Source organism: Eurypyga helias, unplaced genomic scaffold (assembly GCF_000690775.1).
Source record: "Eurypyga helias isolate BGI_N326 unplaced genomic scaffold, ASM69077v1 scaffold27881, whole genome shotgun sequence".
Taxonomy (NCBI): Eukaryota; Metazoa; Chordata; class Aves; order Eurypygiformes; family Eurypygidae; genus Eurypyga; species Eurypyga helias.
Window position 1 is genome coordinate 25,163 of NW_010232101.1, and position 14,424 is coordinate 39,586.

At 38.5% G+C, this 14,424-nt stretch overlaps 1 protein-coding gene across 1 annotated transcript in view; it reads right to left on the bottom strand.

Moving 5' to 3' along the window:
* Window positions 1-14,424, bottom strand: part of HIPK3 (homeodomain interacting protein kinase 3) — a 57,847-nt gene that overhangs the window by 19,640 nt on the left and 23,783 nt on the right. Inside the window, 1 exon segment of the mRNA XM_010161309.1 lies at window positions 2,173-2,296. Within this exon segment, the coding sequence (XP_010159611.1) occupies window positions 2,173-2,296 (124 nt within the window).

Below are 14,424 nucleotides of genomic sequence, written 5' to 3' on the forward strand. Positions count from 1 at the left end.
GCTCCTCTTCCACCACCACTTCTCCTACATGAGGATCAGACAAGCTGCTAGACTAGTTATTAACTGACGCTTCCAGCAAACTTGAACGGTATGTCTGCCACTGAATGTCTTTTAAATTCAGCATTCACTTGTAAAGCAAGCAGAAAATCTTATGGGCATCAAGATTAACCCCTAATCCATGTTGTCCTTTGCCTGATGTACCGCACCTTGGAAAGTGGCTGTCATTGGTGACAAGGCTGTTTAATGGCAGTATCCAGAGGCTGAGCCATGTTGGCCCTGGGCCTACAATGGCAAGAAACAAGTGACAGGAATAAGTTGCTGTAAGGACCTGGCTCTGTAAAGCTGAGAAAAGGTGAGCCAACGAGCACTATGAAGGTAGGCACTCCACACTGTACTAAACTGCCTTCATCTACCTGCGTTTCGTATGCAACAAGGTGGATGCGGTGCAGTGGGTGAAAGAAGGTATTTTCTTCTCAAATGAGACTCCGTATTATTCTAAAAAAAAATCCTCATAATTATGAGATTGAGCTTTATGCTGTTACTGCTCTCTGTACAAAAGTCAGAGTATACCCATTGGCAAACTCTAAGCCTGGGTCAATGTCTACATGACAAATCACAAGTTAATTTGAGGAAAGAATCAGGACACGGGCAGCATTTTCCACCATTCAAACTCCTACTTCACCACAAGTGATTAAAGATGTGGTCCAAAGCCACATTCCACATCCAGAAGCAGCATCTGCCTACGTGTGGGATTATGGTCAGGACACCATTAACTGGTCTTATGGGTCCTTCCTCACCCACAGTAACCTCCTTTTTAACAGCTATTTACAGCAGTACAGGGTTCCAAAGTGGAAGTGATCCTGGAAACTGCGTATTTTGGGACCATCCACCCCACCACCCCCTCTTTTTGTTTTTGTGGTTTGTTTTTGGTTTGGTTTTTTTTTTTTTTGAAAGTCCAGAAGTTTTCCTGCTGTTTCTTTCAAAATAAGAGGTAAATAAGTTTGCCAAGTTCTTGTAAGTTTTTAGACAATATTACAAATTCTTTCCAAAAACCAAATTGTCATTTTTTTCTTAATGAGCTTAGTGAATGATACGGTTGTTAGTTGTCTCCTCTTTCATTCCCCATCTTAACAGCAATGCCCTGCACAAAGGCCTTGTAAACGCCTCAAAGCTCCACTCACAGCTCACTTCCTACCCATGAAACACTGAATTTTGTGTAATCGAAGTAAACCGAAATATGAAACATTACCAAAATCTACACAAAATCAATCTATCCCGACAGTCGTTTTAACAAGCAAATTTTTAGAAAAGTAGGTCTGATCTGTAAGCACAGGGAGCCCAAAGCCCACTGCATGGAGATGAGATAACCTGAACAACATGCTGGAGCAACTGCCCCTAAACTGAATGCGGAATCAAAGACGTAGAAGTTAGTAAGAAGCGATGCTGTTACACCTGGAATTTTCACAAGATTTCATTACTTTCGATGTTCAAAGCCAGGCAGGGATAGTCAGGATGCTGGTTAGGTTCCTTCCAAATTTCCACATTATGCTAGAAAATTAAAGACCCCTCTCTTAAGTGTTTTGAATAGAAACAGTCCACATGTTTCAGTAGAAACAGCTTTTTTAAGTCAGCTCACTAATGCCAATGGTGTCAGTAGCTGAAAACTCCAACAAAGCAAAGCTTCAGCAGCTTAAAGCTTTACTACTGCATATCTACGGTATTACTGAGACAGTTGATTCTCATTCCTCGTGAAGTATAGGTTCTCAAATCTTTGGGCTATATTGGATTTCCAGAAAGCACCAGGAAGTATTCAGAAAACAACTAATCCTGACATCTGAACAGACATTCCAGAGTAAACCCTATTCATGGCAAGTGAAAGAGAGATTATATTGCCACAAACTTCAGCTTCCATCAGCAAAAGCGGCTTCAATACTAATATTTATTTTGCAAGACAGAAGGGGGAAAAGCATTCAAATTTAATTCAGAAAAGCAGCACAATATACAATTCGGTCTAGAAACAGGATTTATGTTTCTAGTATAATCAGTAAGACTAAATTAAAAGCATTGAACAGACTTGAAGAAATACTACTTAATAGGGGATACTATTAACACTTGAAATCCTGGATTTAATGATCTGAAATACTTAAATCCTTGTGAAATTTATTCTACTACCTGGTCATATTCCAGTGCTCCTGGGTACAGTGGCCATCCAAGAAACAGCTCTGCAATCACACACCCTAACGACCACATGTCTATGGCTTCACAAAACGGCAATCCCAGTATGATCTCTGGTGCTCTGTAAATTAAACATGGTTACTGAAGATTTTCCTTAGGTAAAAAAGGTAATTCAACAGTTCAACATGACAAAAATAAAAAGGTTGCTTGAAAGCACAGACTAATTATTTCAATGAAATCATAGCATTAGAAATGGCATTTTTCTTTTTTCTAAATAATCCATGGTAAAATTTTGCAGCTCCAAGATCTTTTTCCTCACAAGTACCAGTTTTCCGTGTACATGTAAATAATCGATATGCCTGAAAAACAGAATGTCACTGATTCAACACTTCTGCCTCTCCTCCAGTACGACCCAAATGATTTGTCCACTCAAAGTCACATGCCTGTAACTAAATTCTGAACACAATACAGTCATTGATCTCAAAACCAAATGAAATATGGTATCTGAAGATCCATTTGCAAACTTCCCAACTGGACAGTATATTTAAAAAAAAAAAAAGCTTTTTAAAATATCAATTTAATTATACAACAGCAAATACACTTCAATCAGTTCAGTATGATCAATTTTTAAATCACTCAAATGAAAACACTGCACTTGCTAAAGAAACCAGGTCTTATTTTTCACCTAAACCAAATATGAATTATTTAACCAATAGCACCTGAATTTATTTCTGTACTCAAGAACCAGAAAAATTGGTATTGACACAGCTGCTACAAGCGCTTTTAACATTTCTGTTCACGTGGAACAAAACTCAAGTATTTCACAGATATTCATTTTAATTGCATTTGTTCTTCTTCCCTCCCAGTTCATTCAAGCTATTAAGCAAAGGGAAAAGAATTAAAATATATCTGCGTGCTAACATAGAAAGATGCCTGGAGATGTAAAGTAATAATTAAAGCATCACAATGTTAAGTGATTTACTTTTAAAACAGGCGATCTGTTGTCAGCTTAACATGTCACTGAAGAGTAAAGCGGTGGTTAAATCTAACAGGGTAATTCCCATTCCAGGTGGGCAGAACCCTGGCATTCAACTGACTAGGTAGCACACTCATGGGGAAAATCGTTATTTCTCACCTTTGCAAAAGCTTAAAAATCTCAACATGATAAAACATGCTGGTGTATCATGTTGACATCCCACATACAAAACAGAATTCTGACTGTAGTAAATTCTTACACACCTCATTTATCTTCTCTGCCATTTACCTTCATCAAAATATTCTTTAATTCACCAAAACATACTTGATTGGGAACAAATTCCTATTTTCATGCTACATTGGGACGGAGAAGCTATTTTGTAGTATACACTAGACCAAGAGCTGAAGCATCTCCATCCCTTTTCACAAGGAGTAGTTGACAGAAGCTGTACGTAGACTTACTCCAAGTTCCAAGGCCACATGTTCACTGCTGGGGAAGGACTCACATCACCCTGCCCCATCCCTGACCAGTGAAGCCACCCAGGCTCCCAGTGCAGGGAAAATCTAAGTCCTTCAACAGATAAGAAAGTCTACAGGACAGGACATTCTGTTAAATATTTATGCACTTTCCATTCATGCCAGTGCTTCGGTTCTTCCTATCCTTGTCTCAAACCATTTTGGATGCGATTATATGAAGGATAAATCTTGTCACACTGGCGGTGAAACTGGAGAGGCTCAGTTTTCCACCGCCTTCAAAGATTTGATTACAATAAACTTCTGGGGATCAACCATAACGTATTTTTGTAATGCGGGATCATGACACTGCAGTAAGTATTAGCTAGTTTTGTGATCCGAGCAATAAATTTAATATATCTAGATGCCTCAAGACTAGAAATAGCAGTAAGAAACGTCTGCCTTCAGCTGCTGGCTGGGTGCCAGCCTGCGTATGGTGGTTACAGATCTCTGTGAAAATATGCTTCCTTTTGTTGTATTGTGTTACAGCCACGAATAGTTAATGAATATACACAGAGCCTATGGATACAGGGGCTTTAACAAATGCTTCTGCTAAAATAAGCTCTTTAAAACCTCTTACATTTACTCAACTGTTAATATGTGCGCTGTATAAAAATAGACACAGTCGGTTGGTCTGTCGCTCATCTCTTTTGAGGGATTGGATTGCAAATAAAAGAAGAATAAGGGTAGATATGGTGACAAAAAGAACGTTTACTGTATTTTGCAATAGAGTAATCTGTTAGCTTTTCATGGGTACCAAGTAGTCCTGCGATACAAAGTGCTGACAAACCTAAGGAAAAGGGACCTATTTAAGGAGACACAAGACCAGTGCTCCTCACTTCCCAATACCTGACCTACCATCCAGAAAAGAAGAGGAAATAAATGTGGTGCCAAGCAGGGCTACCCACACCTCACTACAGTACAGTCAACAAAAGTCATTTTTAGGCTAGCTTGAAGGGAGGAAGGTGAAGAGCTGCTGCTCCACATAAATGTTAAATTCATTGTTTTTCAGGTTCAACATCTCCTACAGTGGCCTCAAGCTGGTCCTTAAAATGGAGCAGGTCTCCCATAGCAGACAAAGTTACAAGAGACCTTGTACTGGGGTTGATTATGTTTAGCTTGTTCTTCACCAGCTCAAACATTTTTAATAAAGGAAAACAGTTAATGTTATGCTCAAAAGCACCTTTTTCTCTCCTTTTTTTAAACTTTCAGTTAAAATCTTTTTGGACAATTAGCGACAAAAGGGTTAAAGAGGAGGGAATCATTCTTCAGGTCGGGGTTTTTGTTTGTTTGGTTCAGTTTGTTTGTTGGGGTTTTTTTTGGGGTTGTTTTTTAATTTATTATCCACAGCTCTTTTTTCATGCAAGAAGTATTTTTACATAGAGCTTAAAAGGAAGGTATGTCCTTTCTGAACTACAACCATAGACATTAAGAGGTAGGAACTCCCGATGTCCCAACAAGGTCACCTTAACATCAGCTTACTCAAAAAATACTGTCATTTAGTACATCTCTCTCGTAAAGCGACCCCCCACACACACACTGTTGCTTGGTATCTGCTGCAGATGACAAGATGCTTAGTACACCAGAAGCTGCTGTAGTCCCCAACTTAGTAATGACATCTGTTTTCCCATACCAAGACACCAGTAAGAACACCAGAATTTTCTAAACTTTTTAAGGATACTAAAGCTTACTTAAATATAACTAAGTGAATTAAAAGCAAGTTTTTACAGCAAGAGCATCTATTTCGTTCTTATCAATGTTAATTAAAAATTAATTTAAAAGATTAACAGAAAACTTCATTTATAATTTGGAATGCAATATTACTACACTGCAAAGATTCCCTTTATTAAGCAACAATTCCTAAATTAACACATCTGAAATCCTCCTTGCTTGCTTGACACAGCACAGCTCAATTCAACCCCCCTGAAACAGACTTTTCAATTGCAAATAGCTAACAAGAGGAAAAACGCAAATGAATATTTGCCTCAGTTGCTTGTTCGGAAAGTCACATTTGTATTTATTACATCACAGACCATGAATATACACGTTATCCTGTATGTTTTTGTAAGCTTACGAGGAAAGAAACCACAGAGTTTGTTCTGTTAACTCACTTAAAGACCAGAACATTTCAGAAAATAATTTAGTTTCAGCATGTTAGCCAGCTTAGGGTGAAGGAACAAAACAAGCACATTTGAAGAAAAGTGAAATAATTCCTCAAAGCAAATACTACACATAAATCAAAACCTTAGCATAGCAACAGAAAAAACTCTTCCAACCTTTATACCAGGAGAAGAAAGAAAAAAGAGCAAGAATTAGTCAAATTAAAAAAATAAGTCATGACAAAAGCTGCAAGACATTCAGCCATTTCAGCTGATCGCTCCCTAGAAGTCTTTGGTCAGAAATCCAATTTAGAAGAAAATTTAAATGAAAAAGCTAAAAATCACCAGTTAATGTACACCATAACAACTGAAGAACAGCATAGACCAAGAAAAACAGCAGCTTCCTGAAACTGTTAACTTTATGACAAATTCTGGTGAACGCGCAAATAATTTCTCAAGGAAGTTCCCACTGAGGGCCCTTTAACAATTATACACACCCCCTCACACATCAAGGAAATGAGATTACAGACTGAGCAATTTTTATGTCTATTTCTCTTCTGGCAGTGTGAAGGGTCAATGTATCTACTCTCTGCCACATACCACTGTTTTATTTATTGACCACCAGGCTGCCACCCTCCAGATGAGAGAACAGTATATAAATAGCTTTCCTCCCCTCACGTCCCCCCCTCAACACATCCATGTGATTTCTTTCCAAGACTGAAACCTTTAACCACCACCTACACCTACATCCATGCCAGAAGCTGAAGGTAACGGTGCCATATGAGGAACACAGACCTACTTCCTCTCCCCAGGTGCTACTGCCTACTCCCCAGAGATGCTGGACTTTGGGAATACTGGTATATCCTTGGCAGTGTTACCTCTTCATTACAGGCCGTGCAGTCACATTCCCTCCAAACAGGCATATAAGCCTTATCAAGCCATTTTGACTTTGAATTTAAAACACACTGAGTAAGAATTTTAATACTGTCTCTCCATAATTTTTGGCTTCTGTGTATTCATATAGTTGAAGGTAAACGCAGACAGCATTTCTAATATGAGCATGGAACACACAATTTATACTCTTCTCATATAAGGCAAACACATTACTATCCTAATTACCACTGTTCACTGCGACATGACAATGCCTAATACTTCATCTGCTCAGGATACAGCACACTGACATCATTATAACAAATACTTATGCAAAGAAGTCATCAAAAGGGTAGGGTGTTTATCTTTTTCTATTAATGACTTGTTCAAAGCCATCCTATGGATCAAAAGAAATGAATGTAAATGAATCCAATTTGCAAAAGGAATAGTCAAAACGGATTACAAACCTGAGAATAACATTTTTTCCCCTCCTACTACCATTACCAGCATATCACAAGCCTATACTTTATGAAAGAAATAACTATTTATGGGTTGTGGGATGTGCAGTTCTTCTAAAGAAAAGAGTTCTAAGATGAGATGCAGTGAAGTAGTTAATGAGAGATGCTAATGGGCATTCTAACAAGTATTCTCATATATAATTAATTTTCTTCAACTACCACTCTTCATCATGAATGTGGAAGAGTGCAAACCTTTCTAAAGAGATCTGTCTGTAAAAAGACAGGAAAGACTCTAGGCTACAAGGATCCAAATCCAGGTGGCAATACTCAAAAAAACCCACAAGCAAGTACACTTCAATAATATAGATGCAATAGGAACGAACCATGTAATGATTAAATCTGTGGATGATAAAGATCTAAAGTATAGTTGGCTCTCTAGTGCATTTGTGATGGACTTCAGAAGGAACTTCAAACATGGAATTAGATCAACACAATGACAGGCAGTGTAGTATAAATGGTGTATAGTAAACTATAGTGAAAATGAATGTACATTATTCATTCACTAATTAATTACCCATAAGAATTAATAGGTTATAAATTAACTAACTAACCAACAAAAAAAAAATCTAGACAACTTTACAGATTACTCAAGAACAGTATCTTACAATTGGGAGCAAAAATAATCAGGACCAGTATTTATTTACAAAGGACAAAGACATATGGAAAATTATGATGTCTTATATAAAACTAGTGATATTCCCTCACCTTGAATAGTGTGTGTTCACTTTTGAATTCTGTGTTCAGTTTTGGTCACCCCCATCTGAAAAAGGATACATCAAATAGAAAAGACGCAGAGAAGGACAATGTAAATTAAAGACTTGAAGAGACTTAGATACAAAAAGAAACCCTGCTTAAAACTATAAGGCTTCAGGGAAGAATGAATGACCAGTAACGGTACTCAAATTATATATAAAATAATGGAAGAGAAGCAGCCAGGTATTTCTAATGTCTTGCCTCACAATAGAAGACCAAGAAATCCCCCACCTCCTGTCACATTAAACACTAATGTAAACATAGAAGCGGGGCATTTTGAAAGCCAGAACCTTCTCTTACTGTAAATTTTCTCCAGTGACAAAATGCCACAATACATACACCACAGATCTGATAATATACCTCTCTCATTTCCTACATATTAAAAACACTGTTGTTGAACAAAGGTAAGAGCTACTCCAGCAAATCCCTCTATCCAAACCATAAAGTCTCTACAATCTTCTTCCTGGTCAGAATAATTTTTATTTGTAATATCATTTCATTAGAATAAGAACTATGTCAACAGATTTTATAAAAGTCTTTTAAAAAGTTGTGGTGGTGTGGGTTTGTTGTGTTTGGTTTTTTTGTTTGGTTGGTTGGTTTTTTTTAAGAACACTTTCACAGTTGAATTGTCTCTTGCTTTTAAAGCCCATTGAGATGTTAGAATATAGATTGGTAGTGTCCCGTGTTAAGTACCTTCAGTCTTTGAAATGCAAGTATGGTACACTACGGCAGACAAGGAGCTTTCCTCCCAGTCCCTTGGAAGGATCCTTGCTGTAAATCTATAATGCAAAACTGTATTACAGATTTACATTCACTAATCCTGGCTTTTCTTGTACAGGTTTCTAGTGTTCTTTCAACTTTGGTATGATGAAGCATTAGGAAATACAGAGCTAGCAAATTCTGGTATTTTTGGTGTTGTTTTTTATTTTTAAACCTAAGAAGGTAAGAGGATTTAAATTGAAAGCAAAACGTAAGTGCTCAGAAAGACTCTGGCAACATCAGTTAAGCTGGATAAGAGCATCTGCATCTTGGAAGTGGCAGGAAAGAATCAAAACACTGCTTTGCAATTTAGGGCCATGTCACCATATGTCACAAAACACAGGAAGAAGATGCTCAAAAAGATATCCCCTCATTCATAAATTCATTCCTCCTTTGAAGGAGTTCAGTGCACTACCAGGCCCTCACGTGGCAAGTGATAACGACGACAGGAGGAAATGAGGCACCGTATCTCCTGTAAACTTCTAAGGCCACAGAATTGCTGTGGTGGTGGCCACAGCGCTGCACAAAAGGAATTCTCATTTCCTGGCAGAAAAAGCTTCATTTTAGCATCATAAAACTTTTTCATGTAAGTATGCAATGTTCAGTGGCTAGAAAAGACTTATTTAAAATCACAGCCTTCCACTGTTACATATATAACACACAAAACTGACGTGCAGCTGCCAGCTTAACACTGAACCCTGCTCTGACCTTGAGAAGGAGACAGGATTTACAAGCCTCATATACAGAGTAGGCCAAAAAGAAGCAAAACTGCAAAAAGTTTATTTGAACATAGGGCTCACAACTGAAGGGGGAGGAAAAAAGACAACAGGAAATCAAACCAGACAAATTACAAATAAATCCTGGGTAATTTCATCAAATAAAACTAAATTACGAACAAACTATCCTAGTGCTCTTTTCTGATTGCGAAAAATAATCTTGTTTTGAAAGAGCCATCACAAATTTAACCCATTACACCTTCTTTTACCACTTAGGGGAAGTACTAAAGATAACAAACATTTAATTATTCTTTTTTGATTTTTTCAGCTGAGAATAATAATAAATATAATAATAAAATAAGAAGTTATTTCCACAGATTCTTTTCCACTTATTCACCATCTCTAGTGAGATGAGACGTTGATTTTATTAAAACCAGAATATGTTTATGCTTCTGCCTTTTCATGAGTTTGTTTTTCCTCAGAAAGACTGCAACTTACCAAGTGATTTATTGATGTACTTGATATGCTAAGCAGTTTTTGAATTACATGAATGTTAAGCAAAGTAGATACTGATGTAGCAATATAATGAATAAAATCGTGTACAGAGAAACTCTTCAGATACGTTATTGGTAAATAAAGTCTGCATTTTATTTACATTTTGGAGCTCAAAGTGTCAATATACCAAGCATCAGATGAGGTTACTTACCTGTAATTGAATTTTGATAATATCATTTGTGTACCTGCACTTGTATGCTTTCAGCATAGGACTAAGGCATACGGCTCGGTGGGCACACCCAAGTCACCCCCGGCAAGTAACTCCCTTCTCCAACATGTGAGTTTCCTCATCTCCCGCCTTCCTACGGAGTGCACAGTTTTGGGAGCAGCCTCCCAGATCCTGCCCCCGAGTACAGGGCATTGTGGGCTGTTACAGGAGTGTCCATATGTACATATGTATGTACACACAAAGAATCATCTAAATTCTGGGTTTGCACATCTCTTACTAGATCTAAACACCCTTTCTTCTGCACTTCACCAAGCAGTCACACTAACTTCCTGAGCCACAAGAAGGGCCTACGCATCTCATTTAATGAGATTGTCTCTATTGTCTGGTGTGTTGTTCCCCACATGCCTCTCCCTACCTGCTACAACCACCTTCGGGGGTTTTTTCCTCTCTTCTTTTCTTTCTCTTGGGGCAGGACGGGAGAGATGGGAAAGCAAAAAAAGCAACACCCAGAAAATAAACATCCAAAATCTAGTACGTAAACAAAAACCTGAGCTGAGCTGGTGAATTGTCCAGATTCTTTTGAAGAAATCCTAGCCTGAAATTGTCTTACTTGGAACAGAGAGAGAATTTAGGGCAAGCACAGGTAACTGGAAGACCATGCAGTGGGGCAGGTGTCAACCACAAACCGACTTCCAACATTAGCAACGATTTCCAGCCCTGAACAAGCATAAAAGAAAAATGAGAACACCAGTGTGGGAGATTTCAAGGCATCACACATCAGAGACGCCAGATCTTAATTTCCACACACCACCTCCACTGCTTTGTTCCTGTTGATTTCTGTGGGAGTATCAACTTCTAACCCTGTAAGGGTCATATGGACTCGCAGTGCCCAAACACACCAGCTGCAGAGCAGGGAGGGGGTCTTGACAAGGGTAATAAGCACGGCTGCATTTGCTTCTCGCATCCTTGTCAAGAATAGCAAGGCCTTGGTACGTCAGTTTTGTGTGAAGGCCTGAGGGTGCAACTCCTGTAACTGGACTGAGGGTACAAAGTCATGGTGGTCCTACAGAAGCAAGCAGCGAATTCTGCTGTACAAACGCTACAGAGGGACTCCCACCAGGCACAAGGCAACAGAAAGAGGTATCAATTTCTGATATGACTGATTAGTGTATCACTTATTTATATTTAAATGGAGTCTCAATTTGGCACAGTTCAGGTAAAATACCAAAGAACACAAGGATAATATTACGTCAAGAGTCAAGTGATTCATAATATTTCTTTAAATAATTTGGGGGAGGGAGGGAGGTTGCCAATTTAAAACAAACAGACAAAAAAACCCCACCCACCGCACACAACAAAACACCAAGGCCCAAGGAAAATCTACCCTGAAGACACAAAGGAAAATCCCTTTCATTCTGCAGCAAACTTGCAGAAGAGTTTGTCCTCCAACCCAGGGGAACACCACACCTGCCGGCTGTAGGTCTGCAGCTCAGCCCCAAGAGCTTGAAAAACCATGAAACGGTTTGAAATGGTTTTCCAGTGTACATCTGTCGCACAACAGTTCTTCAGGTAGGCGTACTACAGCAGAAGTGAACACATCATATAGATACCCGAGAAGGTAAGAAAGTCTGCTCCCACCCTTCCCCGTTCTGAAAAGTTTCCTGTAATTGCTGGTGTGTGCCCACCTGTATGATGTAAATGGATATCCTGATGAAGTTTTGCACTCAGACTGAGAAATTTTGACTTAAAATTACATTGTTTGAATTACAGAAAGCTCCCCAAAATCAACGTAAATAACAGGCAGAGCGACGTCATGTCATTCATGTCTCTCGGACCTCCAGATCATTCTGTATTCATACAAACTAGTCTGTTCATCTTCTTTACCTTCCTAATAATGTTCTACATAGTAATGGAATAAGGCTTTCACAGTCTATTATCCTGACTTGTAGACTGAAGGTTGTTGTCCACAACACAATCCTGCCCTCAGTGCAAAAACTGGTCAGAAGAGGGGGGGGGGAATTGTAATTTTAGAAAAATTTCAGTATTCTTGTTACAGAAAATTTCTCTAGTGATTATAAAAGATTGGATGGATGAAAAGATGGATTATAAAAGCATTGTCAAATCAAGAATCAAACACTGACAATATGACGTCAAGATAAACAGAGACAGTAGGCTTGTTAAAGTTTTATTTTAAAAGAGAAACAAGCAAAAGACTTGTAGGAGAAATTAACACTTCAAAAGAACTGTATTGGATTAACAGTGACATTTGATCACTTAAAATTCAAATATTCAAAACATATGCAATTAAAAAGTAGTGTCTAGCAAAAAGTCAAGTACTGACGCCACAGCTCCACATGCGAGATCCATGTCCTGTTCACTAAATAAATGGAACACCAGAATCCATTTCACTTTGGATATTCCCCTATATAAAGTATTATCTAGTCACTCAATAGCTATGTCAGCTGCTAAACAAAAAAAACAGCCTAGAAACATTACAAGAAGGTTATGACAGAAAACCTACAGAGCAGCAACTGGGGCAGGTGGGTTAACATATGTGAAATTAAATCTGCTTTCTCAAGGTTACACTAGTAGCAACTTTTTCGTGAATAAAAATATTTTTAAACACTTCTAAGTTCTAAATCTACTGCTAGATTCATACCAACAGATGTATGTCTGGCCCAATATTTTACTGGGATCTGTTGTTTCCATACAACAGTGCAGAAAAACACACCCAACATACAGCATGCACCGATGCTCAACCACCTTAATTTTAATTTGTATGCTGCTGTAGTAATGAAGTGAACTGACTGGCTGACCTGGTGAGCTTTTCCCAAACAAATTTCTATGATTAGACTCTGGTGTAAATACAACACTATCAGAACAAGGCACATCCTTACCCGCGGTTTAGTGATCCCACTAACGTAATCACAGGGAAATACTGAAGAGCCTAAGCTTTGGGGCACTATGGAAAATCATCTGTCCATGTTCTGACAAAACTAAGAACTTAGATTAAAAAACTTAATTTTTTTTTTTCTTTCCTCTGTGCTGAATTAAACCTATGGGCGGCTGGCGAGGAAAATCACACAAGTCTATTTTGGTAGGCTAGACTGTAAGACTTCAGCCTTCCAGTATGTCACATCACCTGCTTGCCACTGCACTGCAGCCTGCTGGAAGAATCCATATGCAAGGGTCCCTTGACATGTTTCACCCCAGCCTTCAACCCTACCAGTACCAGTCTGCTGCTGGTTTTTCCCTTTTTTATTCTCCTTAGCTACTTCTTCCTCTCTGCTTTTTTCCTATTTTTCCTTCCCTGGTATCCCATTTTAATTTATTTGTCCTTTCCTGTTGAAAGGAGAGCCTGTCTATTCTTAGAAGAGTTTTGGATCCTAAAATAAACTGCTTAACTATGTATCTATTACATCCAGATTGATGTCGTATGAGACCCTGACAACATGCTGCAATAGGAATGCAAAGAACCCAGCATTTCTGGAAGCTGTTCTTTGCAAAGGTTTTTAAAGTAACATTACATACAAAGATGTAATACCCAAACATTAAAATATAGGGTAGGGGTTTTCTCCCATTTATTCTTCTCACTACTTAAACACTGATACAATTTTAAAGCAGTTCTTGTCTGGTATCTAATACTAAAAGCCAGACCCCCTACCACCACACTGAAAAGTCAGTGTAGTGGTAGAGGGTCTGGTAATCGGGGTAACCAGATTACACCAGGAATTCTTTTTAATCAAGCAGAATATTATAATTTTGTGGTCAGAGCAAACAGAAGTTAAAAACAGGCAGTACATTTTAAAGAAATAAGATCATAATGAGATAATAATTGGATAACAGTGGGAGCCTTTCATCCAAGAGAACACTTTGAGTCCAATCCAGGACACTAATAATCGTGAGCAGCTCGTTATTTATGGCTAAAAACTTCATTCTGTTCCCAATATAGCCAGACACTCACATTAGGAAAAGGCACACTTGTTGACAGTATTAACAGAAGCAGCAAGGATCAAATAGACAGGGAACTTTCCCCTCATTTACAGAAGTGCTGCTGCTTGAACGCACACTGACGGCTCAGTTCCTCGAGCCGGGGTTGTATAATGATTTTTGTGGCCAACAGAAAAGGGAAGGTAAGTTACCTTCACTGCCCGTTCTCCTCCATGTACAGTGAAAACATTAACGCAGAATTTCACGAGTCTCTGCAAGACAGTCTGCTGGCCTGGTGTGAGGAGCAACAAACATCTCCTCAACTTTGAAAAACAACAGCAGGAGTTACTTCAAGAACATAACTGTCATGTCACTTAAACCATTAAAAAATG